The 27875-nt window shown below is 50.3% G+C and overlaps 2 protein-coding genes across 5 annotated transcripts in view; one reads left to right on the top strand and one right to left on the bottom strand.

Moving 5' to 3' along the window:
* Nucleotides 1-3062: 3062 nt before the first annotated feature.
* Nucleotides 3063-27875, bottom strand: part of Smim35 (small integral membrane protein 35) — a 79603-nt gene continuing 54790 nt past the window's right edge. For 2 of the 4 annotated variants that reach the window (XM_040729888.1, XM_040729886.1), the window contains exon 5: nucleotides 20846-27003. The gene's annotated coding sequence lies outside the window, so the exon portion shown is untranslated. Of the gene's footprint in view, nucleotides 5371-20845; nucleotides 27004-27875 lie in introns of those variants that run through there. The other 2 variants (XR_005870286.1, XM_040729887.1) reach the window with 2 other exon arrangements.
* Il10ra (interleukin 10 receptor subunit alpha) lies at nucleotides 5099-18722 on the top strand. Its single transcript, XM_005069462.4, has 7 exons — nucleotides 5099-5235; nucleotides 6697-6817; nucleotides 7322-7506; nucleotides 8303-8469; nucleotides 9350-9500; nucleotides 12268-12386; nucleotides 16140-18722. The coding sequence occupies exons 1-7, from the start codon at nucleotides 5169-5171 to the stop codon at nucleotides 17049-17051; spliced, it is 1722 nt and encodes a 573-aa protein (XP_005069519.1). The 5' UTR covers nucleotides 5099-5168; the 3' UTR covers nucleotides 17052-18722.

Below are 27875 nucleotides of genomic sequence, written 5' to 3'. Positions count from 1 at the left end.
ATATATGAGCCCTGTGGGAGGTTGAGACTCACAGGTTGAGAACCACCACTCTAGAACCTAGAACCATAGACTCCCAGCTCTGAAGGCTTGGAGCTGAAAGCTTAGCTCATACTTTTTTGGCACTTAAGGACCCAGGTCTATAATAAAACAGCCACCTACCCCTGGCCTACTCCAGCCAGCTGATTGGTGACATGAGTACTGTTCACAGAAGCCCAGGGAACCCCCATGCAGGCCAACCTGGTCTCGTCCCCTCCCCAGAGGGACCATTAATGGAAAGGCCTCGTATGTCACCGTCTGTACACAACTTCTGCCCCACCTAGTATTATTTAGGCAATGTGTGTCGTGTGTGGTCCACCGGAGTGGAATCACAGCACTGCACTGTAGCTGGGAATTCTTCTTAAAGGATGGTGCGATTCCTACTGTGAGCCATCTTGAGCTAAAAGAGATAAGTAAAAATGAGTGGGCTTGGGAACAGAGAAAAGGACCGGCTCTCTTATGGAGAGGCCTGGAGAAGTTGAAGGTAGGGAGTGTTGGCCTGCCCCCCTGTACAGACTGTCCAATGCAGAGTGGGGCTGAACTGGTGGCCCTCTGACTGCCTGTCCTGAAGCAGCATATTTATTGCTTCAATATAATTATAAGTGCCATGTCCTGAAGCAATTGCAAGCAACAATATCTTGGCTACTTTTGGTATCTGCACATGTCCTGCAGCGTTTTAAAATGCATTGTGTCTGTGTACATGCCTGAAGCAGGCTGCTGCAGCTCAGAGGTCTCTTTGTGCAACAGAGAGATGATCTGCTGTGAGCCCACTAGGTGGGCTCTGGTCTGGAAATGCAGCAGCAGATCAGCTTCCCTCATTTGGGAGATAGAGGTTGGGGATGCTGTTATTTTAGAAGAAAGAGGATATGATACCCTCAAAAACAGGAGACGTCAAGGCCATCTGGGTTGTAGAAAGAAGACATACCCTTCTTTTAACTGGCTGGGATATTTCTGTGTATGATCTGTGCTCAGTTGCTTGCATCTGAGTGCATAAGGAAGGACAGTGGACAGGCCCACACCCTCTCCTGCTAAGATGATGCTCCTAAAAATCATTCAGATGAAGCGAGGTATCCCAGGAACACAGGCCTCTGTCATGCATAGCACATACCACAACCAGAGGGAAGTCACACAAATCCAGACTGAGGGGCAACGAGCTGACTCTGTCTACACAGCAGGTGGCTGCTGGCTATTTCTGCTGACCACATCTGCACCAGTCATCTCCATGTTTTAGTGTCCAGCCTTCCAATAGCCCAACAAGGTTACAACGATTTCAGTCACGGAGTAGCTCATAGAAGCCCAGGGCCTTGGGATAAGGTCATAAAACTGGTGGTGGAAAAGCTAGAATGAGGTTTCCCCTTTCGAAGGCTCCACGTTGAGTGTCCATCAAGAGCAGGGTCCTACACGGACTGCAGGATTGAGGAGGCTCTTAGCCTGGGTCTGCAGCTTCAAGGAGTCAGCAAGACTTTCACCTTCACCGGGAAGAGTGGCATTTCTCCCCCTTTCCTCCAAGCCAGCAGGCAGGACAAGCGACCATAGCTGACAGAGTTCCACAAGTTGAGCTGCTGAGACATGGCAGGCAGAAGAACTTGAATCTGGAAAGCTGGGTTTGAATTCTGCTAAGTGAGCGAGTCACCAAGGACTTACCTCCACGTTCTGTGTTCTGTGATTCTATTTAAAATGCAAATCTGCTCCCATCTACAAGTTCGAGGATGCTCCCTCGCAACCCAGGTGAAGTGCAGCAGCACCACCACCATATGCAAGGTATTCACGTCCGAGCCACTGTTCAGAGCACATCCCTTCTGAGCCCCATTCACTGTTCAGAGCACATCCCTTCGGAGCCCCCTCTCACTGTTCAGAGCACATCCCTTCGGAGCCCCCTCTCACTGAGCCAGGAAGGTGTTGGGCAGAGAGTGAAAGGGAGTGGTCATGAATTAGTTTCTACAGATACATTCAGAAGGTTCCTCCCAGGACTGGGGCTGAGCTGAGCAGGCCTGGAGCCCTGGCTAAGTCTTGGCAGTTCCTGTACCTTCTCACCCCAAGGACTGCCAAGTTTCCCCAGGCAGCTTCCTCCTTTCTGTCTCCGTTTCAGAGTCCATGGCTGTGGGTTTCTCTGTTATGTACTGTTCTGTCAGTGTGATCACAAGACCTGGAACTTCCCCAAACACTAGTCCCGAGACAAGCCATGCCTGCCCGTCGGAGCACTGTTTCCTGCTGCCCAGATGATGGACCGACCCCCTGTGAAGTCTATGCAGAAGCATCACCACAGAGACCCAGATGGAGTTCAGTGAAAGTGGCAGAGTGCAGCCATCCAGCTTTCAAATGTGCTCTGAGAATCTAAGAATTGCCTTGGGAGCAAGATGTCTGCCTAACCGTACCCATTGGTTTCCTGGGCTCACCACAACACCATCCTCTCAGCCCTGAGCTGCCCCCCCCCCCCACATTCTAATTCTCTTTCAACTCACTTGATATTGTGTTTTGCAAGGTTCTTCTGAGATTCAACTGTACCATTGCCAAAACAGGAGATACAGAAGTTCTAGGATCAAGCAGCCCAGGCCTGACCTCAGCTCTGCTGCTTACTGAGTGAAGGAGGTCTCTGCCCTCTGCCCTCTGCCCTCTGCCCTCTGCCCTCTGCCCTGGGGTTTCCATCTGCAGAACACCCACTGCTGGGATCCTCCGGGTGCCTGCAGAGCAGCACTGGAAGAGTCAGAGGCGAGACCTGGATGTGGCATCCACTGCTGCAACTTTACACAGCTTAACATCTGGTTGTCTTTTCCAGATACACACTGGGAAGCAGTTGTTCCATGTTCCCAGGAAAAGGAAAGGGGGTTTCTCAGCATCTGACTGATCCCTGCCATACTATGCTGTAAAGTGTTTTTGTGGAGTCCTTGATGTACCCCAAGAGTTGAAGCTATGAAAATCCTGTTATTTATCATCCGTTCCATCATAGGTGTTAATTGCAGAACCTCAGAGTGGATTGGTCAGATCCAAAGAGCAGGCCACTCAACACAAAACAGCACGCATATGGATCCTTCTAATATTTTTACTTTTATATGGCATGATAACTGTATGCCTGATAGAGCTTTTCTTCTGGGGGCTATAGAGGAAGGAGGGGCAAGGGAATAGCCTACACTCAAGGCTGGTTCTGTCCTAAGCAAGGCATCAAACTATGTCAGCCCCTCAAACTGTAGGCCCTTAGCTCCAAGAGTACAAATCCCTTCCTATTTATCTCCTATTCATCTCCACTGCCAACTCAACTCTCAAGTCTCGGCTAACAGACTACCTCCTCCAGGAAGCCCTCCCCGTTCTCCACCCTGCATCCCTTTCTTAGTCTGTACTTTCCTTACTAGAAACTCTGTTAAAATCTCTGCTCGCTTTCTGTCTCTAGCCAGGTGGTTCCTAGAGAAAGGGAGCTGGTTTTGGCTGCCACTGTTTCCCCAGCGTCAGCTTGTGACTGTAAATCTTGGTACATGAATGAACAATCTTGATCATCCTTTGAAATAGTCATGGAAGGAGGCTTTAAGGTTCTTATAACTCAACCAAAAACTAAAAGAAAGGCAACTGAAGAGGAAACATTACAGTGCTCTCTTTTAAGGTTATTAGGAACAAGGAAGTTATGCCTAGGTCATGCCCAGGTACTCCCAAGCAATGTATATTCTTTGCCAGTAGAGGGACAGATAGTACAAAAACAACAGATTAAAAAAAAAAAACTCCCCACACACTAAAAAGCCTGAAGCTTTCTGACTTAGCTGACATGAGAGTGTGGTAACAAGTCTGTCTCCTGAGGGTGGTCCTGCTGATTGTGCATGCGTGAGTGTGTGTGTGTGTGTGTGTGTGTGTTGAATGTTGTGGTTCACAGATTACTAACTAGCCATGGAGCCAGGGCAGCCTAGCCCTCACTGACAAGCATGTTTTCCAGGGAGTACGCTCAGGCACAGAAGAGCATCCCAGGACATTTGGCACACTCTCCATCCAGGCCACCGGGCACAGCACTATCCATCACCACGGTGTTTAAACAAAGCTTGTATGTAATGCATCATTTGCTCCCGGATCGCGCACACAGTGCTCATGTCACAAACCCCCAAGTTGGAGCCCTTTTCTCCAGATACAGGATCTTCAAATTTTTGACATAGTGACAGAACCTTGTCGTCTACAAAGTTCACACTGGAGAAGCACCCAATCCAATTGCCAAGAAGAAAAAAAAACCTTACCCAAATATCTCATGTCGTGTCCTATTTCAAGTAAGTTTCCAATTGAATGTGAGGCAGGATTGGGAGTTACACTGAAAACCATGCAGACGGAAGGTCGCCTATACCTGCTCCGCACAGTAGTGTCTTCATTGTGACCAGCAGCCACTGAGAGGAGTGGGAAACACCATCCTAGTGACTCCCCCTCGTTAGCTTCTGTGCCCTCCCAGAACAAAAACAGGGTTTCCAGGACAGCATGTATATGCGCCTGGCAGATGGACCATCAGACAGTGTGCACACCACAATTAAACCCAGAGATTCGCTCTGAAATCATGCAAGTGCCACACTCACATAGTAGCAGTGCCACCTGCCAGCAAGTGACGTGGACAAAGCTTGCTCTCTCACACACTGCCATCTTTGGTAAGCCTGGAGGGCAGACAGAGGTCTTGGCCACTGAAGAGACGCTTGGGTGATGACCAGGTGTGGGACTCCCACCAAAAGTAAGAAGTTAAGTCAGGTAGGGGACAGTCTCTCACTGTTGGATTAGCTGAGAGTCCTGCAGGGAGGTTCCAGGGCCACACCAGGACTTGCACAAGAGTCCTCACACACCTGTGTTTTTGAGTCCGGTACAATGAGGCAATTCCTGACCTCGCTGGCCACTACGCTCTGCTCCCATCCACAGATAAAATTTATTGGGAGCCAAGCAAGCAGAAGGCCTCAACTGCACTTTCGCCTTGAGACAAAAACCTTATGCGATCTGCCTAGCCTACTGAAGTTTCCAAACTCGGCGGAGTGAGGGCGGGGCTGAGGCGGGCGGGGCTGGCCCCGCCCTCAGGCGGCGATCCTGCGGGCGGGGCGAACCCGGCGACAGTCTTCAATTCTCCCCGCCGCGGCCGGCGGTGAAAAGGCCGGCTCTTGCGGGGCGGACAATGCCGCTGTGCGCCCAGGATGCTGTCGCGTTTGCTCCTGCTCCTTGCCGCGCTCGCCAGCCTGAGTCAGGGTTTCCGCGCACACGGTAGGCTCCCCAGCGCTCGCTCGGTTGCTTTAAAGTTCATACTTCGTGGAGAATAGGCTTGGATGGCCCTCTCCGGACCTCCGCGGTTCCCAGCCCCTGCTCCTTCACGCTGGCAAAACTAGGTCTCCGGCTCACCTGTTGTGTAAGTGGAGACAGCTAAGATTAATCGTGTCTGATCGGGAGTGGCCATCGAAGGATGTGTCAGGTCTATAGTTCCCATCCCGTACTCTTCCTTGTTCCCAAACCCATCACCCATCCACCTCACAGCAAACCATAGCTTTAGCCCTTGCTTTTCTGGGGCTCTGACTCTTTCCATGGGTCTTGCTTCTCTCCCTGAACCCTACCATCTCACTCCTATCCCTCCCCTTCCCCCAGCCTCCCGCCCCCAGTTCATTCCAGCGGCCACCTGCCCCCTCTCCCACTTTACCTACCCTCAGCTCAGGCTAGGTTCCAGTAGCCCAGGAGAGATGGAGAGGGAGAGAGGGAGACGGACTAAGTGGCTTAGAGGCACGAAAACTGGGGACCCGAAACACTTCTACAGGACTCCAAAATTCGAAGTAAAATCCACACGGCCAGTCATGTGATCTACAGCTGCACTGGGGATGTGCAGCCGGCCCAAACACCACAAACACGGGCTGAGTTTTTCACTCACTCTCTCGGAGTTTTGCAACTGAAACACAGTCTTGAGATCCAAACAGTACATGGAAGAAAGCCAAGGGGGCAGAGACAAGTGTGTTTCTGAGAATGACGGGGTCACTCAAAAAGAAACATGACTGGTGAGCTGATGGTTTTGAGAAGAAGGGAAGTGGGTGGAGATGCCTTCAAGAGAAGACATCTTGAGGAGTCAAGAAGCTGGAGAGGAACAAGGGCTATTGGCCATGCACACTCTTAAGCTGCAGGATTCAAACAGCAAAATTCGTCAGCAGAATTCACATAAGAATGTTCATTGTGTTGTTACGAAAAAAGACAGAGGTTTGCCCAGGGTCGTCATGCTGGCCAAGTGCTGGTCCCAGGCTCCAGCGATGAGCTCTTCAGATAATGTTGTGTTGGGGCCGGCTCATCTGAGAGCTCACTGCTCACACACATACTCCTCACTCCTGGCCATCTTCCTGGAATGTTTCTGGCTCAAGTTGCCCCTGTCACCCCCTCACGAGGCTTCTGATCCTGCACAGCGTAGGGAAGAAGGACAGGATACTCCCTTTGGAATCAGACCCATCCTGGATATAGGTCCCCACTGTGCCCCTTACTAACTCCACTGGCCTTGGGCAATCATTTGACTCTGTAGGCTTTTGTTTCTTCTCTAGTAAGTTTTCCATATGTCTAGACCCCAGAGCCGCTGTGATCGCTAAAGGGAACACAGTACCTAGTGTGTGAATTTTAACCCTTTCTGTTGTCACCACCCTCTTCCTATTCCCGTGGTATGACTTGCTTTCTCCAATGTTGATGTTCTTTTCCCTCTAGGGACAGAGTTGCCAAGCCCTTTTGCTGTGTGGTTTGAAGCCAGATTTTTCCAACACATCCTACACTGGAAAGCTATCCCAAACCAGTCTGAGAGTACCTACTACGAAGTGGCACTCAAGAAGTAAGGAAAGCAAGGAATGGGTGGGGGTGGCAGGGGGCCAGAATGAGGTGGGGGAGGGGCCAGGCGACTGCTTTACTATTGAAATGAGACCGTATCTTTGACACATGCGATCCTGCTTGAGAGTCATGTGAGTTGAGCAGTGTGCTGGGATCCCTAAGGTGGACAGCTGTTGGCTCTGAGGGCTTCCTAGAATTCTGGAAAAGTATTCACAAACGTAACTAGAAGAAAGGAGGCCGGAGGCTCCGGAGTAGATTAAGCCATTCTCGTAAAGTAGTGAGCTACTTAGATTCCCACCCAGGAGCCTTCTAGACCATAGATGTTAACAGGGACCTTGGCCAAGGAAGAGGGAGATTCTTGTGATTAGTTGCTTGGGACTAGGACCCTGAAGGATGCTCCTTTTCTGCCATCATGGGAATGTTCTACCCTGGCCTTTTCCTTTCCTCTTAAAGGAGAGAGGTTTGGGTACAAGCTGCTTCTCCAGTGCCTGCCCTGGTATCTCCTCAGGTACGGAACCACAGACTGGCAAAACGTCCGCAACTGTAGAAAGGTCCAGGCATTGTCCTGTGATGTCACCAATTCGACCCTGGATCTATACCGCAGTCGTGGCTATCGGGCCAGAGTACGGGCAGTAGACCACAACCAGTACTCCAACTGGACTGACACTGAGACCCGTTTCACAGTGGATGAAGGTGCTTTGCCTCTCCTAGACCTAGAATATGGCCTTCTGGGACCCTTCTAGTCAGGAACCCCAGCCTAGGGTTTTTCTGTCTATTCTCACAGCTTTTCACATCACCAGGCTTCCTGGCCAGGGAGCTACTTACCTCAATAGATTTGAAGCTGTCTGGGATTTTAAAAGGACCCGGCATTGTTTATCCTCCATGAGAGAGGTCTCGGGGTGACTGTCATGTCTATGTCATAAGAGCCATTGCTATGAATTTGTAGAGGTTAGGGAGGGGCACTGAACCCTAAGCAGGTAGAGGCAGAATTTAAATGAGGCCTAGCCCCTCATAGGGGTGATCTCCCAGGTCTTGCCTTTGAAGCTAGAAGATGCACTGAACAAAAATGAAACCAGACAATTCCCAGGGAGTTGACCTGGCCATGGTGGGATTCTATTCACCCTGCGCCTGCACAGGGTCTGGGTACAAAGTGGGCTTGTTCTGTAGGATTCAGAGCTAGAGGTAACACTAGGAAGGTCACTGGTTCTCAAACGCAAGCTTATATGCTAGGCCTCCACTGCCTGGAGAAAGCATATCCCAGGGAGCAGCTTTAAAACTGGTATTTCCAGGGCCCAGACTGAGAAATTCAGATTCCCCAGATGCTAGGAAACCCATAATATCTGTAACACATTCCCTGAGAAGTTCTTGTGTGGGGTAGAGTTGTAAACCTGAGGCCTAGGTTTTAGAGTGGTTGAAGTCTGACCCTGGAGTCAGGCTACGGATGCCATCCCTGGTCCTCAGCCTCACGCCTCTGCCCCTCTCCTCTCAGTGATTCTGACGGTTGGCAGTGTGACACTGGAGGTGATCAACGGCTACGTCTTTGGGACAATCCATCTCCCCAGACCCAAGATAGTCCCTGCGGGTGACGAGTATGAACAGATCTTCAGTAATTTCCGCAAATATAAGATTTCCATCCGAAAGTTTCAGGAGGAAAAGGTATGAGGTTCCCCAAGGCTACCAGGCCAGAGCTACTTAGATTGGAATCACTGGCACTGGAGAGCTTGGCACACACAGGAAGAAAGGTTATGGGGAGCCAGGAAGGAACTGACATATTCAGACCTACCACCAGCCGTGCACAAGGCAAGCGTCAGCTACTCTTGAGTATTTTCTTCCAGCCTGTAGATAAGGAAACGAAGCTGCAAGATGTACTGGAGCCCAACCCTTGCAGTCTAGAATCCATCAGATGCCCCTGCCTCAGTTGTTTCTAGCTCTTTCTGTGACGAGCTTCCACTTCTATAAAAGTAGTGGGCTGCAGAGATAGCTGGGTAGTTAATGACCTTTCTGTGTACAAGCATGAGGATCTGAGTTCAAATCCCCACAATCCACATAAAGCTAGACTCAGTAGCATATGTTTGTAATCCATTGCTCCTACAGTAAGATGGAAGCTGGAAATAGAAGACTCTGAGGGAGTTTTAGACCAGCTAGGCTGGCGTACCCAGTGTCAAGCAACAAAGAGACCTTGCCTCAAACAAAGTGATATCTGATTGTTCTCTGTCTTCCACACATGTGCTTTGGCATACACACTGCACTCACACAGACACAAATGCACACATCCATGTGTATGCAGTACACATCAGACACACACACACACAGAGAGACAGAGAGAGATACAGAGACAGAGAGAGATTTGCTCAGCAGAGTATTCACCAGAGCACCCACTCCCCCAGGGCTGATTCACGTAGCAGCAGCCCTTCCTTGTATCTCAAAGCCCTGAGCTCATCTCCAGCAGAAAACCAAAACTGGGCCCCTCCCACTATCAGCTTCTGGGTACCATGCATAAAAGGATTGTTCACTATTGTTCTTGCTTCCGTTTCAGAATACAACCATGACAGTGAAACATGAGAACTTCACCCTCAAAGTCCCCAGAGAGATGGGAGAGTTTTGTATCAAGGTGTATCCCTTGGTGGAAACCCGAAATAACAGAGGAGAATGGTCAGAGGAGCAGTGTTTGCGAATCACAGAGCAATGTGAGTGGTCCAGACAGCAGACAAAGGGTGCTAGACTGTCCAGAACACAGACAGCCACGCTCAGGGTTGCTGGTGCCCATACTAGGCTCAGAGATTCTGCATAGAGCTACCATTATTCACACAACCCATGGGAGAAGTTGCACATCCTGCTTAGAGTCATCCTGGTTTTCTTTTTTTAAGTAATTATCATAGGAGATAACAGAATAATAAAACCTTAATACTTTATGGTTATGCCATTTACAATGACATCCCAGAATGCTCAAAAGAGAACCCCAATGGCTCAGCCAAGTCCTGACAGCTTCTGCTATCTAAATAGTTTAATATTTGTTGTACAAATGGCATGAAGCCCAAAATAGTTCAGCAGAACTGTAACAATTTGAAAGAATTCCAAAACACAAAGCCAGTCACTACACATCAATCACCAACAATGATTCACAAATCCAAAGGGCTTCAAGGAGATAGGAGGATGGCTCAGTCCATACAGTACCCACCCCACAAGCATGAGGAGATGAGTTCAAATCCCCAAAACCCATGGAAAAGCCGGGCATGGTGTATATTTCTCTAACCCCAACCGCCCACCCCCCTCAGGAGAGGGCCCAGAAATAGGCAGACTGTGTCTCGCTGACCAGCCAAGTCAAATCAGTGAGTTCGCAGTTCAGTGAAAGACCCGGAAAATAAGGTGGGAAACAAGGCACTATAATGCACACCTTTAATCCTCAGAAGGCAAAAGCGGGTGGATCTCTGTGTGTTCCAGGACAACCTGGGTTACACAATGAGTTCCAGGCTAGCAGTGTCACAAAATGAGACCCTGTCCCACCCACACCCAAAAGAAAGAAAATGGAGCACAGGCATGGCCAAAGGAGAGACACTAATGGTGACCTTTGGCCTGCACATGCATCCCACACACATGTGCACATACAACACAAACACGAAACACCATAACACCATACTATACACAAACACACACATACATACACACATACACAGAGCTCTCAAAGGACCCCTTAGTCCATAATCAAAGCCCAAGTTTCATCAATGCAGGAGAAATTTACCAAGGGTCTAAACTTTATTAAGAATCCAAACCAAGGTCCAGACTAAGAAACAGATGATCATGACTGAAGTGGGACAATTAAAAAAAACTCCAGAATAGCATAATTGAGGGATTATTCAATCTTTTCTTTCTGCCCATAATAACTTTCTGGGTGTGCTGGCATCCAAAATGTGCCAGCAGTGCCTGGCCCGACAGCGTCCCAATGGGATCAGCCACTCGTCCTCAGTAGTTTAATCAAAGACTCGGAGTAGAAGGCAAAAAAGGGAAATTCATCCAATGGGGACGAGAAACAAACAGGACTGGTGACCCTGAAAACTGATTTTCCGGGGTACTAAGGGCAGGAACATTAACATGATGCTTAGGTTTAAACAGAGTACTGTGGCGGGGAATGCAGAACTAAGCAGGTCAGGGAGTGTGGCCCCACCCATCATGGCCCGAGCCGCCATCATGTCAGCCTCAGTCTCTCCTGTTGGTCGTTGTCAGACCTGTGTGAAATCTCCAGGAGACAAGCTCCCCTTGACTGGTACCAGACTCCGGTCTTCTTCTCCCAATACAAGACTCCTAGGGAAAGCCTGCTGTTTCTACACTCAGATAGCTATATATATAAAAAAAAAAAAGGCCAGGGGGAGTGTTTGAGAGTCTGTTCATTCCTGCCAGGAGGTGACACTGGGGGCCTCCCACCTGAGCACAGCTGGGCTTTCCGGGACCTCTCTCCAGTTCCCCTCTAGTAGGTGCACTAGTTCCTATTTGGTCCTGTTCAAGCTATTCCTCCTCAGGCCCTTGTGGGAAGGGCTCCTCCCTGCTCTGAATGTCCCAGAAGAAGCAATGCTGAGCTCGCTTCTTGACATAGCTGCTGCACTCAGCAGAAACCTGTTCCAGGCCCTCAACCAGTGCCCGGGGCTCTTTCCCAGGATGGGTTATCAAGTGTAGAAGCTGCGTCTCACCCTTGGGAGCCTTTCAGTCTGCTGACTGCCCAGAGGGACCCATACCTAGCAAGGCATGCAGTTAATTAAAGCGTTCACACTGTACCCGGTGTACGCCCTGGCAGCGTCCCATCCAGCAAACATGAAAGGGATTTTTCATGGATTTGTAAGAAATTTCAGTGCAGCCCACTGTCATGAAAGTCCCACCACAGAATAAGTCACCTAGTAAATGGCCTGGCTTTAAGTGCTGCTGGTATTTTCATCATCCTTATGTGAAAAAGGTTTGTTTGAATCTCAGCTTTGTTGCTTCCATGTGACCGTGGTCGGGGCCTCGGGATCTCAATATGCAAAATGGGATGATGCTGGTGTTGACCTCCTAAAATGGCTGCTAGGGTCAGGCAACACAGGTGAGATGTTTGACAACCATCTTGAGGTGGTTCTGTAGCTTTCCCTGCTGTATGCATGGACTGTGGAACTCGGATGGATTCATTGTTTTGTCCGCAGCTGGGATTCTGAATCCAGGCACAGCTGCCTCAGTCTCCACTCTTGCCTACTGCTTCACCCTGCCTCAGTGCTTCCTTGGCCACCATGCTAACTGGCTAGAGGCAGAGCCAATGTGTTACTGAAGGATCTGGTGATAACTGAACCATCCTTTCTAGGAACCTAGATACCTCTAGGGCTGTGACCCACCAATTGCCCGTGGTGATGATCACTGAGTATATTCTAACCATAGCTAAGGGATCTCTGGGGACTGTACCTTATATGCCACAAACACGTCTTTCTGGGTCTGCAGATATCACCTTGACCAACCTCAGCATTCTCTTCACTTCTATCCTGATTCTCTGCGGAGCCCTGGTCTGCCTGGCTCTCCAGCACCACATCCGGCGCCCGGGGAAGCTGCCTGCAGTCCTGGTGAGTGCTCTGTGCTTCTTATGTTCCTGCATGGTCCAGACCCCCTCATTCAGCACTGTGGAGGGCAAGCAAGCACTAAACCCAGCGTGGAGAACAGTGCCCCTGAGTAGCGCAGAGACCTCATGTGCACGCAGGTGTGCACACACAGAGTCAGCACAGTTTTGTCATCTACACAATGACCTGTGGAGCTGCCACTGTGTATCATGGACTGGTCCTGGTTATTACCCTCATTTTACCAGTGAGGGCAGATAGGGTCACGTAGTTGGGAGGAAGTGTAGGGGAAGTTTTGCATCATCCTATCCTGGTGCTGCTGAGGGACAGAAAGGAGGCCTAGAGCAGTTCCAGGGTGGGAGGGAGCAGAGTGGAGAGCTGACTCAGAGAGGAAAGGGCTTGAGGGGAAGCCAAGACCTCTTTCCCCTCTCAGATGGCGGTATGTGTGGCAAATCAGCATCCCGAAGCCATCCTACAAGACTGAGTAGTAGTCCTCAAATCCCTACTTGTCCCTAGCCTGGTCTCAGGCTGTGTCAGAAGTGGTTAGTCACAGTCCCTGGACCCTGGATAATATCTACACTATTAATGTATGATAGATGGGTACAGACCATATATAACCTATAGAGGAGTCCTGGAGTCGCTCAGAAAGATAGGGAGATGCACACATACACACATGTACACAGAGAGAGAGAGGGAGGGAGAAGGAGAGAGAGAGAGAGAGAGAGAGAGAGAGAGAGAGAGAGAGAGAGAGAGAGAGAGAGAGAAGAGAAGAGAAGAGAAGAGAAGAGAAGAGAAGAGAAGAGAAGAGAAGAGAAGAGAAGAGAAGAGAAGAGAAGAGGGATGTATGTGTGTGTAAGGATGGGATGACCTGCCCTAACCAGAGCCTTTGTCTAGGCAAGAGTCTGTTCTCAGGTCAATGACAACTGATAAAGAGCTATAAGGAGGAGATGGGGGAGCCAGCCCTTACAGCACTAAGGATTTACTAGTTCTTCCTGTAGAGCTTCAGTTTGTCCTCATCGTCTTCCTTTGTGTTCCTGGGAGATCCAGTACCCCTGACACATGTCCCTCAGCCTGTCCCACAGGCACTTTAGCTCATACTCTGTGCAGGGCCAGGAGTCCGGGTGCTGGTGGCCCAGGGATGAATAAACCCTATGACTGATCCTGGCGCTGGGGAGAGTGTGATCCAGGAAGTGGGAGAGGGTAGCCCTGTGCCTGGACAGGCTCAGGAATGAGTGAAGTGGTGTTTGAGCTATCTACAGAGCATCCTCTCTGGGGGCAAGTGCTGTCAGGGAGGAAACTGACTAATGTGACCTTGAGGGGTTCCCTGGACTTGATGCCAGCCAGTGCCAGCCAGGTGTGAAAGGCTAATTTTAATGTAAAGCCATGAAATAGGCAGAGATTGGAGATTACCAAATGCCTGGAAATGACAGGCGGCTGCTTGTCGATTCCTTATGAGCCTGTGAGTCACAGTTTTGCTGTTCCCTTCAGAGCTTTTCTCCTAGGATTTAAACAGCCCAGTTCCACTGAACAGCTGCCCCCGTCTGTGGGGGTAACTTGTGTGAGAGAGTCCTGGCACATTCCGGAATTTACTCTGAACCATCTGCTGATTTGAACTGAGCATCCACCAGGTCATTAAGCAAGCTGGGGATCTCGAATCCAGATAGCTGGGCATAACTCCAGGTTTGTCCTTTGTTGCTGGTGACTCCAGGCACATCATCTAATGCCTCTGAGCTGAGTCTCTCTAGAACACAGGGGTAATGATACTCCTCTATAGAACTGCCAGGGAGTACAATTCCACTCAGCATGTATTTGTTGAGTGTCTTCTATGTAACCTGAATGGTCCAAGCACTGTACATGCTTCACCACGAGGAGGCACATGCTGCAATTAATTCCATATACGGATGAGAAACTAAAGCTTAGAAAAAGGGTATTGGCTCAGTGGCAAGCTGCTAAAAGATACATCCTTCACCACTAATCACTGTGGCCACTATGGACCCAGTTAGCCACAGTGGGCATAGTAATAGGGACACATCCAGGAGGAATTGCACTGAAGTCATTAAGTGTCAAGGAAACAAGGGCAGGGGTGTAGCAGACTCAGTCTGTCAGTCAACAAACCTGACTAGTTCCAGCTCAGCTTAGGCTCAGAGTGAGGAGTAAGACTGGATAGTTACTGCCTCTTGAGTTCCTATTAGAGTGTCTTAAGTAGAGTTTCTGCTGCTGCAGTGAAACGCCATGACCAAAAAGCAAGTTGGGAAGGAAAGGTTCATTTGGTCTATACTTCCATATTGCTGTTCACCATCAAAGGAAATCAGGACAGGACTCAAACAGGGCAGGATCCTGGAGGCAGGATGCAGAAACACAGCTTGCTGGATTGCTCCCCACGGCTTGCTCAGCCTGCTTTCTTATAGTACCCAGGACCAGCAGCCCAGGGATGGTGCCACCCACAGTGGACTGAGCCCTCCCCCATCAGTAACTTGTGAAGAAAATACCTTACAGCCTGATCTTGTGGAGGCATTTTCTCAATTAGGGCTCCCTCCTTTTACATAACTGTAGTTTGTGTGTCAAGCTGACGAAAGGCCAGCCAGCACATATAGGAAGTTTAGGAAGAAGGAAGGAAGGAAGGAAAGGAGGGGGAAACGGCTGCAGCATTGATTTGGCCTGGGTGCTTGCAAAGTCTCTTGGAAGAGGTGGCGTCTGAGCTGAACAAGGAGGAGGATGCAGACACATGGGGCGCTAAGAGTATTCCTTGCAGAGTGGTCGTCATGTGCAAAGGTCCTGTGACAGGGCTGCTCTCGCCACCTTCAGGGCAGCAAGGACACCACTGTAGACAGAGCAGAGGAACAAGCTGAAAAGTGTTAAGTGACTTCCCCACGACCCTTAGCAACTGAGGAGTACAAGCCCTTGGCTGCAAGCTCAGAATTCAAAGGATGGCAGGATAGAAAGATGGGAGGGTGGGGTGGGGTGGGATAAAATGAGAACACACTGTGGCACATAGATACTTATTCCCTGTGACTAGCTTCTGTGACTTCCATGAGCTACACGCACAGGTGCTTACTTAGTGTCTATTTCTTACTTGGGGCCATTGTCAAGGTAGCTTGAAATACACTTCAGCATGGGCCTGGCTTTTCAAGCCTCATCCAGGTCACAGAGCTTCATGGGTCGAGCAGCTGAGAGCTTTCTTCAGTCTCATCGAGGCCCCATGAAATCTGGCCTTGGGGACACTAGCCTCCTATGTACCTGCCTGGGCCAAACCATGAAGTACCCTTGGGAGAAAATTCTAATGCCAGTGCGAAGCTGGGGGCCACCAGGCTCCACATCCACTCTACGCCTCCCCCACGGTGCCTCACCTGGCCCCCAAGGAGGGTCCTTGCACGCGGCCACAGCTCTCTCACCGTATTAGTCTCATTGCTGTGACAAAAACCTGTGCCCGGCAAAAGCAACTTAGGAAGGAAGGGTTTGTTTTGGCTCATGGTTTGAGGGTGCAGGGGCACCGTCGGGGGGAAAGAGTGTGAGGCAGCTGGTCGAGTCCCGACAGTCAGGACGCAGAGAGGTGAAAGCTGGTGCCCAGCTCACATTCTCGTCTTTATTCATCCCAGGACTCCAGCCCCCGGGATAGTGTCGTATTCAGGGTAAGTCTTCCAAGCTCAGCTTAACCTTTCGCAAAACACCCTTATAGACAGACTTTATGGAACCCCACGGTGGTTCTCAGCACAGTCACATTGGGCATGGCAATAATCACACTCACCCTGCCTCTCCTCCCAGGTCTTTGAGAAGCCCCACAACTTCTTCCCCGTCAACCCTGTCTGCCCGGAAACTCTCAGCACTGTTCACACCCTGGACCTGGAGGCCTTCCGGAAGGTGTCACCAGAGCTGAGAGACTCGGACCTGCATGGAAGCACTGACAGTGGCTTTGGCAGTGCCAAGTCATCGCTGCAGACTGAGGAGTCCCAGTTTCTTCTCCCTGGCTCCCACCCCCAGAATCAAGGGTCTCTGGGAAAGAAAGAGCCTCCAGAGCTGGAGCCCAGCTGTGGTGACAACACGGACAGCGGGATCTGCCTGCAGGAACCCAGCTTACACTCCAGCATGTGGCCGGCCTGGAAGCAGCAGTTTGGATACGCCAGTCAGGGCCAGGATGACAGTGACATTAACTTAGTCCAGAGCTCTCCGTGGCAACCCGAGAACACACAGTGTGGCTCTGCCTTGGGCCATGTCTGTCTCCTAGAACCTGGAGTCCCTGAGGAGAAAGACCAAGTCATAGTGACAACCCAGGGCTACCAGAAACAGACCAGATGGAAGGAAGATTCAGCAAACCCAGCAGGACCCTTGGACAAAGAGATTCCCTTGACAAATGGCTTTGACCCTAAACTCGGGGTGTGCCTGCAGGCTGAGTTAGGTTGGCCTCCACCAGCTCTGGCCAAAGGTTACCTGAAACAGGAGTCCCAAGGGATGACTCCGGCACCAGCAGGGGCCCCAAGTACGCAATGGAGTCAGCTGGCTGAAGAATGGTCACTCCTGGGTGTGGTTAGCTGTGAAGACCTAAGCACAGAGGGTTGGAATTTGACCCAGGAGCTTGCTCCTCTGGACTATGGGGCAGCCCCTGGTGGCCTCCTGGCTAGCTTTGACTCTAACCTGGCCACCCTGCCACTAATCTCCAGCCTGCAGGTAGAGGAATGACAGAGGCTAAGGGTTCTTTGTATTCCAGCCATTCCTGCTCTCCTGCCTGCACCAGGAGGGCCCAGGAGTCAAAGAAATATGTGGATCTTTTCTGCAGATCCACCGTGGCCAGCTAGCCAGGTCCCAGAAGGCAGGAAAAGGCCATCTTGCTGGGCAAGTGTCTGGTACATGGGAGTTTGGGTCTGGTTCTGTTGGGAGGAGCCCTGCAGACTCCAGCAGAGTTGAGCAGGGTGCACAGAGATCTCCTCACTCCTCAGGGATGGGTCCTGTACTGGAAGGACCTGTGTCTGGGAGGAACCCAGGGTTTTCTGGGTGTGGTAAGATTGCCAGGTTGAAGTCAGAACAGCCTGGATGTCTGTGTAGGAGTGGGAGTGGCTAGTCTCCTGCAGGGTACAGAGAGGGCCCAAGAGAGAAAGGAGGGAGCAGGAGCCAGGCTTAATGTTGTCATGTAGAGAGGCACTGGACAGGGCACTTGTCACGGGGAGATCTTGAGGTACATGCCACCCTAAATGATCAGCCAGCTGGTTTAGAACCATGGAGCAAAAGGGACTGAGGCACAGAATCTATACCTCCTGTGGGTATCCATCTGCAGACATCCTTCTCTTTTTGACAAACACGCCTGTGTTCCCCTGGGTTATCTGCAGTGGCCAAGCCATTGCTCCTTGCTGCTCATCATTGTGCTAACTGCTCAGACAAATTATGATTGTCTGTGTTAGCACACTACCCTTTAGGTGGCCTTTGGGAATAGATGCTGGCCCAGCCCTAGTACTTATATATCTGCATTTGCTGCTAATTTCTAATTACAGATGCAGAGAACAGGGTACCTGACTGGTATCTCTGTGTTCAGCTGTGTGACCTTGGACTCGCAGCTTCTTCGGGGGACTAAAATAAAAAATGAATTGTTAGGAAGTCCCTCATGCTGGATGTCAGCCAAGTTGGCCCCAGGGGTGATATTTTTGGTCTTGCCAACCTCTGGGCTGGAAGGAAGAAGACTGTGGAACCCATTTGCCATAGGTAGCTTCTGCTTCATGCCAAGGTCTCAGAGATCTTGCAGGAGCCTATGGCCTTGTGCCAAGATAGCTGCTAGTCACTGGGGCTCAGGACTGGTCCCTGCTTCCCTACACTGCATTTGAGACCTGTCTTCAAGCAAAGGCAGTTTGGGAGAAACCACATGGCTGCTGACACCCTCACAGTGCCCATCCCCTGAAAGTTTCTCCGAAGCTTTCAAAAAACAGACTGTGTGACTGTTTGGGAGACAGCCATGGGAGAGCCAGCCATGAGCTTGCCACCCTGCCAAGAAGGTCATGATGCCAGTCTGGTACCAGAGCTCCTTCTGAAGTTGGGAGGACTCCTTGGGGTTTCCTTGAAACCTTTATTTATTTATTTTGTCCACTTATTTATTGAAGAGGCAGCATAGCACAGGCGCAGGGCTTGGGGTCTCTCAGGAGGTCTAGTTTTGACTGCACTGTTTCTAGCTGTGTGACCTTGGGCAAGTCACATTTCCTCTTTGAGCCTCAGTTTTCCTGTCTGTATGTAAAACTTGAAAAGTTCCCGATATGCCCAATCCATAGGAATGTGGAGTCCCCCTGAGAAGATGACATGGATGGGCCCCAGATGGCGAGTGCGTGGTGTGTGTTTTCATTCCAATAAATAGGTATTTTGTGAAAGCAATCAGATTTCTCATGGTAACCGTGGATAATGAGTGATGGTTATAAGTGAGACGTGCTTTAAGGAAATACGTCTGAGGGCTTGGGCCCACACAGACAGACCCAGCTTCAACATTAACTGTGACTTTGGGAAAGGCACATATTCTCTCAGTTTCTGATTCCCCAAAGGTGACATGAAAGTGACAGTTGTCATGGTGATGTCATGAGGTTGAAATGAAATTACGGGTGAAAAGAGCTGATGGTGGTGCCCCACATCTGGCATTCCATGTGTAAACAGCTGTCAAGGGCCATTAGGGCCGGGAAAGGAAATTGACTGTTTTTCTTAGAAACAGGTAAAAATGAAAGAGAGGTGCCTGGGGTGTTCTTTCAGAAGACTAAATGGTAGAAGGTGTGCCCCAATGTTTGAGATGTGAGTTATGACAGTATGGAACTCACAAGGTCCTCCCAGGAAATAAGTGAGCCAGACCTGCAGACTCTACCTGCTCACCTTACCCTGAAGATACGCCTGGGTGGTTCCCATAGGCTGGGAGTCTCCCGAGTTCTGTTCTAATGTCGTTTTCCACAAGTCAGTGTGTGGGTTGACACATCTCCCTGAACTCAGCCGTGTGGGTGCAGCAAATGTAGGGCCTGGCCCTGAGTCGTAGGTATCTGTGTGTCTGAGGAGATCATCGGGACTCCTTGTCCTCCTCCCCCATCTCCTATGTGTCCTCCCCATTCACTCAGAGAAAGGAGGCCTTCTGGAGAGGCACCAGTCCCCTCCCCTGCAGAGAACTTGAACAGCACTACTGTGTGCGTGCGACATGGGCATACTTCCACCCTGGGGACCTTCTGGCTGGGTCTGAAAACAGAAGTGCAATGACCATTCTTTCTTGGAAACGGTGTTGGGGATCGCTTCTTCCCCATGGAAAAAGCCCCTGAGGCAGGTGGGATGGAGGCTGAGCAACGGATGAATAAAAGAGAAGAGAAATTATCATTGTTGAAAGCAGGAGGCTCAGTTGGGTTGGGAGAGAAAATGAGAAGCAGGCCTGCAGGACAGAATGGAGGGAGATGGGCTGTGAGTGCCGCAGGCCTAGACCTGTCGACAGAAGGAGGGAGAGTCCATTGCTTCCTCAATGAAGATCACTCGTGGGGAGCCTAGAGGACTCTTCTAAGCCGCAGCTGATACGATACTTCATTCAGGCTTCTCTGGAATTCAGATTAAAGTCCCCAACAGAAGGCCGAGTTGGTCTTCAGCTGAGCACCTCCTTCAAGGGCTTTTCCAGGCTGAGGAACGTGTGGTTCTGGGTTTCTGTGAGCTAACGGAACTTCCTCTTAGCAAAGCAAGAGGGGAAATGGGCTCACACTGACAGAGGAGGAAATTCTGTCAACTGTGTTTTCCCAAATTTGTAAACAACTATAGTCGAGAAATTGCCTTGCCCCCACACACACACAAATGCCTCTATCCTCCCCCCATACACACAGGGGCAACACTTTCAGCCCTCTGAGAGTTCAGGTCACACATACCGAGCCTACAGAACACTCAGAGGCTGGATACCACCCACAGAGCTCACACAACACCTGCATCACAGGGTGAAAATTCTCAAGAGTCCCTGTGTGAAGGAAAAGAAGGGAGCTTGGGCTGTTGCCCGCCTGGGGCCACTCAGAAACCTTGAGAGGCATGTCCAGGCAGCCGGGTACTGATGCTATCACCCCCATCGATAGGACACCAGATACTGAGAAGCCTGACTCACTCATTTCCTGCACTGCTCATGAGTTTGAGGGTTTCTTTTGAAACCAACCCACAACTTACAATTAAGTGAATTGCTATTAATGAGAAGGTCCATGGTGCCTCTCACTGCTGGAGTGATCTGAACTTCACTGGGTTTCCCATAAGTCTCCAAACAGGGTGCTGGGACCCTGTAAACACTGGTGAGGAAGGACTGGGTAGGATGAAAGTCATGTATGTAAAAGGTGACTCTGAGGACCTCACCCTCCCTGGGGATTGGAGTGGAGATTGGGTGGGGGGGATGGAGGGCCTGGTGGGGAGGGATGGGGAGGAGGGGAGGGAGAGGGAGCTGGGATTGACATGTGAAACAAGCTTGTTTCTAACTTAAATTTTTAAAAAAGGTGACTCTGGCCAAAGCGTACTTCATTCGAGCTGAGCAGAAAACAGGGGGACCTTTATTGAAAGCCAGCCATTTAGTTTTGGCTGGCTTATCACACCAGCTCAGCACATCACTCCTTCAGCAATTACCTACCACATGCCACATGCCAGGTGTGATCTTCAGCCTTGGCTTCATGGAGCAGAGTATCTGGTTATAAAGGCGGACACCAAGCCATTTAGTACTAACAAGTGTCGCCATCTGAGACATGTGCCATGAAAGGAGCTAGCATCCTGCCCTAGCAGAGAAGCAGGACAGGAAGCTGCGTTGGCTCTGGCAATAGGAGAGGACACATACAGGGAGCAGGTCTTTAGCCAGATGCATGCCAGTGGCTGGGGACTGGAGGGTCACAGTTCTAGCTCATCCAGCTCCCACTAGGGGCCCTTTCCTTGTCTGCAGGTAATTTGGAGCTATACCACCCATGATGGGAAGATATCGTTTGTCTCTTCCTCTTATGAAGACACTAATCCCATCATTAGGCTCCATCCCCATGATCTCATCCAGTAGCCTCCAAAAGGCCCCACCATTTCATTGGGGGTTAGGTTGTCAACATTGAGGAGTGAGGGGACACCCACATTCAGTCCATAGAGATGCTTATACATATATATTGAGCAAGGGCAATGGGAATAGAGAAGAAGGAACAAATTCAAATGACTTTAAAGAAAGCAAGACAGGACAACAGGTTGCAAAGAAAGAGTCAAATGGTAACTCCACTTGAAACTGATGGAGAACAGTGCACAATATGGGTATGTAAGGGAAAACATGGTGTAGCTGGGCGGAGGTATTAGGAACCTGAGAGATGCCTAGCTTTGGCTCAATAGTGGTATTTCTTGCAGAGGAAAGATATTTAAGGATGGGCCTGGCACTGGGTTAGGACTCAGCACTGGGAATGTTGAGGCAAGTGCTCTGTGTTCTCTGTGAGACTTGTGTCGTGGGTGGACTTGTCATTGTGACATAGAGATGAGAAGACAGGTCTGAAGAGGATTCCTGACCATCTACAGCCATAAACTCGGGATATCCACCTGACTCACTATCTCTAGGAAGAGCAGGCATCCATTCAGAACCATGCCAGAGCTTGACATGGGCACTGCCGACCCCAGCCAGGGGCCTCAGGGATCTTCAGACAGCCACAGTCCATAACGGGGGGGGGGGGTTGATGGAACAGCCAAGTGTTATCCTACCTGCAGCATCTTGGGGGCTCTGGAGTAGGCATGAGCAGGGGAGTGTAGACATAGTACTGTCTTCCTCCTTCCCTTCATAATCAATCTTTAGAAGAGAAGCCCCACTCACTCACGGACTACACTCTATACATAATAAGTGTGGGCTTTCTGCCAGAACTTAACCACTCCTCAACACCACAGCTCCCATCCTTAGCTCCTGTCCCAACTCCCCCAAAAATGCACTCATGGGGGCCCCCAAAACTCCTGCTTCCCCAGTGTCCAACCAGTGTGGACTGGTTTCTCCAATGCCTTTAGAGGGGTGATGTGGTTTGCCACTTTATGTCTCCATATTGGAGCGACCATTGTCTTCTTAACTCTGATTGTCTCTACTGTTTCTCATAGTGGCTAATAGCAACCCCACTCACACAGCAATGGGGATCATGCAGATCTTGCCTAATGGATAAAGTGATCATTAGATGGTCCCTCAGCCTCACCTCTTTGGTGGTCTTGCAGCTATCCTATCCTGCTTCTTCCATTTGGAGTCTTCATCCCTCTCTGGGGCCATTTGCCACAGCCTCCTGGTCAATTTTTTTTGCCTGCAGCATCCCTTGCCACTAAATAATCTTCCCTACTCTTGACTGAGCTGAGAGGCTGAGAATGCAAATTTGAGCTTTGAATTCTACTGGACAACTTGTAAGACAACACTCCAAGCCTCTGCTCAGAAGGTTCTTCAAAACCGCCCTCCTGGCTCCTGTCCCTTCTCATCTCTTTCCTTGCACATCCTCCCCTCCAGCCCTCATAGCCACCTGCCCCCGAGGCCACTCAGACCCTGCATGTGCTTCCAATGTGTAACTTCGCTATGCGGGAAACCCATGAAAATGAAATGGGAAGTGTGAAGTATCGCTCTTGGTGCCCTCTGCACCTGCAACGGTGTGAAATACCTTGTAAGTGCTAGGTGCATTCCTGCAGGACTCACGGGAAAGACGTGAAGGGTGTGATATATTAACTATGCTAAATGGGGGTAGGAAGGCTCAGGCATGGAGTCTGTGACAGGCATTAGAAGATCTGAGCCCAGGATCCAACGCTAGCAAAGAATCAAGATAGGAATAGAGCCAGTGCTGTAGACCCTGGTATAGGGTGGAGTATGGGGAGGCAGGGCAAGCACATGGTGACCCAGGCTAACCAGCTACCACAGCAAGCTCCACTAAGACTAACCAGCTACCACAGCAAGTAGTAAGACTAACCAATTGCCACCACAAGGTTATTAGGCTGTAAAGGCCCCAAGGTCATCCCAGGGAATGGAAAGCTCGCTTCTCCGGATTCTAGGCATGATCTGTTCTTTGCAAATGAGTCTGCCTGGGCCTCAGTCTTCTGATCTGTCAAATGGAGATAGTCTTGAAGCTAACTTTTCATGAGGTCTCTGGGCACACTGCTTTCACAGGTGGTCCTTTAGCCAGCACTCATTCCAGCTCACTGACAGCAGGAACTCCGCCTGATTGATCTCTGGGCCCTCTAAACCAGTCAATGGTAGTGCATAGTAATGAGCACTCACAAACTGTTGGTGACTAAATGAATGCATCGATGAGTAGAACTTTTCCATTCATGTCAGAGAAGTATTTGAATGCAGGTGAAAGCCATTCAAGAACATCAAAATGATTATGATGGTCATGGAAGACTGAGCAAAGCAGGTGCTTGGGAGACATTAGCCTGAACCTAGGAGAGAGCAGGGGAGAGAGGGAGGGAGGGAGGGAGGGAGGCAGGGAGGGAGAGCAAGGGAGCTATTGGTAACTCTGAGCGGAAGCTTGGTTTCGGGTTTGCCATCTTCTCCTCTTAGTCACATGATCCCATAATTCTCTTCCCTGCTCTCTTCACCCCACAGTTCTTATGTGTTGTAGGACTTAGGACCACAGAGCAAACAGAAGACATAAGGCAGGAGAAAACACCCAGGAGACAAGACAAAGGGACCTAAAAAATTCAGCATTTGGCCTATTCTTTGGGCAAACTTTTACTGGGTACCTACCAGAAGGCAACTAGACATGCTCCTCCTGGCCAGCTCAATTCTGCATGCATGTACACACACACACACACACACACACACACACACATCCATGTGTCTCTCCCCCATCCTCACCCCAGCATGGTGGAACTGAAGTTTCCCACTAGGAAATAGCCTCACAGCTGGAAGAAGCTTCAAAGTTCTCAAGGCCAATGGCTACCTTACATAAACAAGGTCCCTGGAGCCCCTAGAGCCTCAGCCCACAGTCTATAAGGAGAAGGACTGGGCTTAGAACAGAAGATATGCAACGTCTTCCATTTCCCACCCACCTTTCTCCCAGAAGTCCTCTGTTTGTGCATGAGAAATCCTACCCAAGGCTTTGGGGAGGGGAAGCCAATCCCATGGCTCTGCAAGAGACTGGAGGGCAGAGACCAGAGGCGATGGCAGAGTGGGGAAGGCAGGGTCCACTACAGCCTTGGCCTCCAGCACTGTCCCACTGCTGTTTTGTTGTTTTGCTGCTTGCTCCTCTGGGCAGACAGAACATTTCACTTCTGGTCCTCAAGTGTGAGAATTCACCAGGCCACTGGCTTCCTGTTTTGTTTCAGCTTTTGCTCAAACATCACCACTTCTAGCTGGTTTCTGCCCACTAAGCAGTTTTTAAAAATAATGACACTTCCATCTGCTTCTATGTTGGCCTCCTCAAACCCCTGGCGCGTAGAAATGAGCACCACAGATTGTGGTCTTCTGGGTCCTGTCACCTGATCCCATCTACTGACACTGGCTTGGGACAAGGCCACACAGACTCATAGGGGATGCTGTGGCTTTGATCCGGTCTTAGGCTGCCCCATGGTAGAAAAGGTCTCCATCTGCGTGCAGGGCCCTTCTCTGGAAAGTTATCTGATCACATGCACGAGGCGGGATGTGGCTGACAGCAAAGGAGAAGGGATGACAGGTGTGAGTGAGCTTCAGGAGCACCAGACATGGACCAGGTTTGGAGCAATGTGCAAGATGCCCTCAAAAGACTAAGGAATTCTTCCACTTTGTTTCCTGAGCAGTTCCTGCCTCAGGTACAACAGGGGACTTGGAAGAGATGTGAAGCCTAACTCTGCCCACAGTAAGTGCTTGTGAAACAGGAGAGAGATCAGGTTAACCTCCAGAGAGACTGCATTCCTGATGGGGTCTTGCCTAATACCTGGAGGAGTAGAGAAACTGATGGATGGATGAATGAATGAATGGATGGATGGATGGATGAATGAATGAATGAATGAGTTGAAATCAGGAACTTATGGGAGCCAGGAAGTATTTATAAGCAAAATCAGAAGAGAACAAGGCCTGTGAGTCTTAAAGAAAGTTCCTTGGGGATGTGATACATGGGCCAAGAGGACAACTGGGCAGAATGTGGCGATTTGAGAAATCAAAGAGACAATACAAAGTAAAAGGACGACCAGGAAGTAACTGAGTAAGAAGCTCAGAGCTAGAGCAAGCCTGGGAAGGCCTGAATCCTGAAAGCCCCACCCATCACTGTGAGGGGTAGCATCTCACTGGAGGGAGGAGCCAGTTTCTTGGGAGCTGGGCATCAGACAGTAGCTGCCCCTTAGCCTGCTGCTCCAAGCCAGCAACCCAGGATATAAGGAAAGTAAATTCTCACTCCCTCTAAGTGTCTATTTCCCCAGCCTCTGTTTCCCTACCTGTGAGGCTGAAGCGAGACTGGGTACCTGGAGCCCCTGCCCTGATCAGTCTGTGCCCAGCAAATGTGTTTGCCTTTCAGATATTGACTAGTTTGGGAGTGGTCCAGTCTTCAACCCCTGCCAGATGGAGGGGAAAACTGAACGGTAGTTAGAGTCCCAGACAGCTGGCATTCAGGGAGACCTTAGCAGCAACCTTGTAGCAGCCAGCTCCTAAGTCAGAGTTGACACTTGCATCCTGCTTGCATCCTTTAACTATTTACTGGGCAGCTATAGTGTGGCCAGGCTACTGGTATAAGAGATTGCTTCTTTTAAATAGACAGGGTAAATGTCAAGAGGACCCTTCAAGAAATAATCTTATCTTTTGCTCTCCCAATGCTGAAACAGATGCTCAAATAAGTGGTGTGACCAGCCAGCCTCTGGCCACACAGCACCATGGAACAGAGTAAAAACCAGATCCTTTTATACAGTGACCAGTCCTTACCCTGATAAGCCCTGAGGTGAGACTGTGTCCCTAAGGCCACAGATTCCACTCAGGCTCCACAACACCTGGGCCACCCTGGGCAAAGCATGCTGCCTCTCTGACTCCCTCGGTCTTCCTATGTGTAAAATGGGCCAGCAATAATCTCTGTGTCACAGGGTGGCCACAGGGCTCAAACGGCAGAAGCACGAATGAAAACACACGGAGGGTCCTCATCAGGTGCTGGGCGTCCTCTTCCAGAACGAGGCTGCCCTCTGTTTCTTCTCCAGTGGGTTCTAATCCACAGTAAACTTACTTCCTGGGCTTCGTTTGAAGGATTGCTAGAGACCTGGCCACAAAGGGCTCAAGCGTCCTTGTTGGGGAACAGGACGTGTGGAGGAAGCCTGGACATTTACAGTAGAGACCAAAATGAGGGGTGTTTAGTCTTGAGTCTTGGGGTGAGTCCTGGGAAAGACAGGGGTTGAGGTTCAGAGTCTGGGTGTGGACAGGAGGGTTGGGGTACAGGAGAAGAGGACATTCTAGGCTGAAAAGGACACCGAAGAGGAGCAGGGCAACAGAGAAATGGCAGCCTGTAGCCCCACAACACAGCAGGCTCTCCAGTGGGGGAAGGGAGGAAAAGGAGCGGGGAGGGGGAGGAGCACTGGGGAGGCCCTGGCATGGCCACGGATCCGAGTGCCCAGTCAGTGTCCGGCCTCACAGACCTGTTGCTTGGTTTCTAGTCCATCTCGGAGAAAGCTAGAATCTGTCCCTTCGCAGCCTTCAACAGAGCACTCCTAGGGTGGAGCCACTATCCGGGGCAAAGAAAACTTCTATACCATGGGCCTGCGGAAGTAAGGAAAACAAGGGGGCATAAAGGGAACACAGAGCGCGTCAGCGGACTCAGAAAGAGGAAGCAATTCTCTCTCGCTTCTGCTTCTGGGCATGGGAAATACCCACTGTTCTCCCAGTCCTCACCAGATGTCCTTGTCCTCACCTGAAGCCACACAACCTGGACCCAGAACTACCTGGGGCTCCAGTCTCGTCCTCCTTTCAAGTTTCCAAAAGGCTCACTGAGTCCTGGACACTTCCAAGGGACCCAATAGGCCCCACAGACTGTATAGAGCAGGGCAGAGTTGAGAGTTATTATTGGGGCTGCATAACCTGTGGGGTCCAGCCTGCAGAGCTGGTATCCAAAGAAGAAGAAAGCCAAAGGCAGCAGGCTCCAATTTCTCCATCTCTCCTCTTTGAGGAAGGGAGAAGACCCAAAGCTATGAAAGGCCCTTCTCCACAGGCTTGGTGTGTTGTATCCAAGCCCATCTGAGCTAGGAATAAAAGACCTCCAGGCCCTGGAAGGAAGCAGTAAGGGCCTTCTAGGCCTGGCTCATTCCTTTCTCTGCAGTCTGCTGTGGGCCAATGAGAGAGAAGAAAAACAGAATAATAATAATAAAAATCCCACAGTGACCTCAGCAAAAAAATGAGCATAAGGAGAGCAAATAATAGCCAGCCTTCCCCTTCCTGCCTCCGTTCTGGCCTCAGCATCCTTTGGCCTTGAACTTGGGGCTGGTTGATTCTGTGGTGGGCTTATGTCTTCCTCCAGCTACAGCTGCTCCAGGAATTCAGCCTCTTTGGATAGACCCACTTCATACCAAAGGCGCCCACTGAGCTCGATCTCCTAGTACCAGCTCCTCCTAGGAAACTGGTGAGGTAGAGGGAGG

Source organism: Mesocricetus auratus, unplaced genomic scaffold, assembly GCF_017639785.1.
Source record: "Mesocricetus auratus isolate SY011 unplaced genomic scaffold, BCM_Maur_2.0 Super-Scaffold_100022, whole genome shotgun sequence".
NCBI lineage: Eukaryota > Metazoa > Chordata > Mammalia > Rodentia > Cricetidae > Mesocricetus > Mesocricetus auratus.
This window is presented reverse-complemented; position numbering and strand designations above follow the sequence as displayed.

Excerpts from the sequence above, each read along its gene's own strand:
- Il10ra (XM_005069462.4), top strand. The coding sequence starts at position 5,169 with ATGCTGTCGCGTTTGCTCCTGCTCCTTGCCGCGCTCGCCAGCCTGAGT. Across the intron at positions 5,236-6,696 it reads TCAGGGTTTCCGCGCACACG|GGACAGAGTTGCCAAGCCCT; the intron begins GTAGGCTCCCCA and ends TTTTCCCTCTAG. Across the intron at positions 9,501-12,267 it reads TTTGCGAATCACAGAGCAAT|ATATCACCTTGACCAACCTC; the intron begins GTGAGTGGTCCA and ends CTGGGTCTGCAG.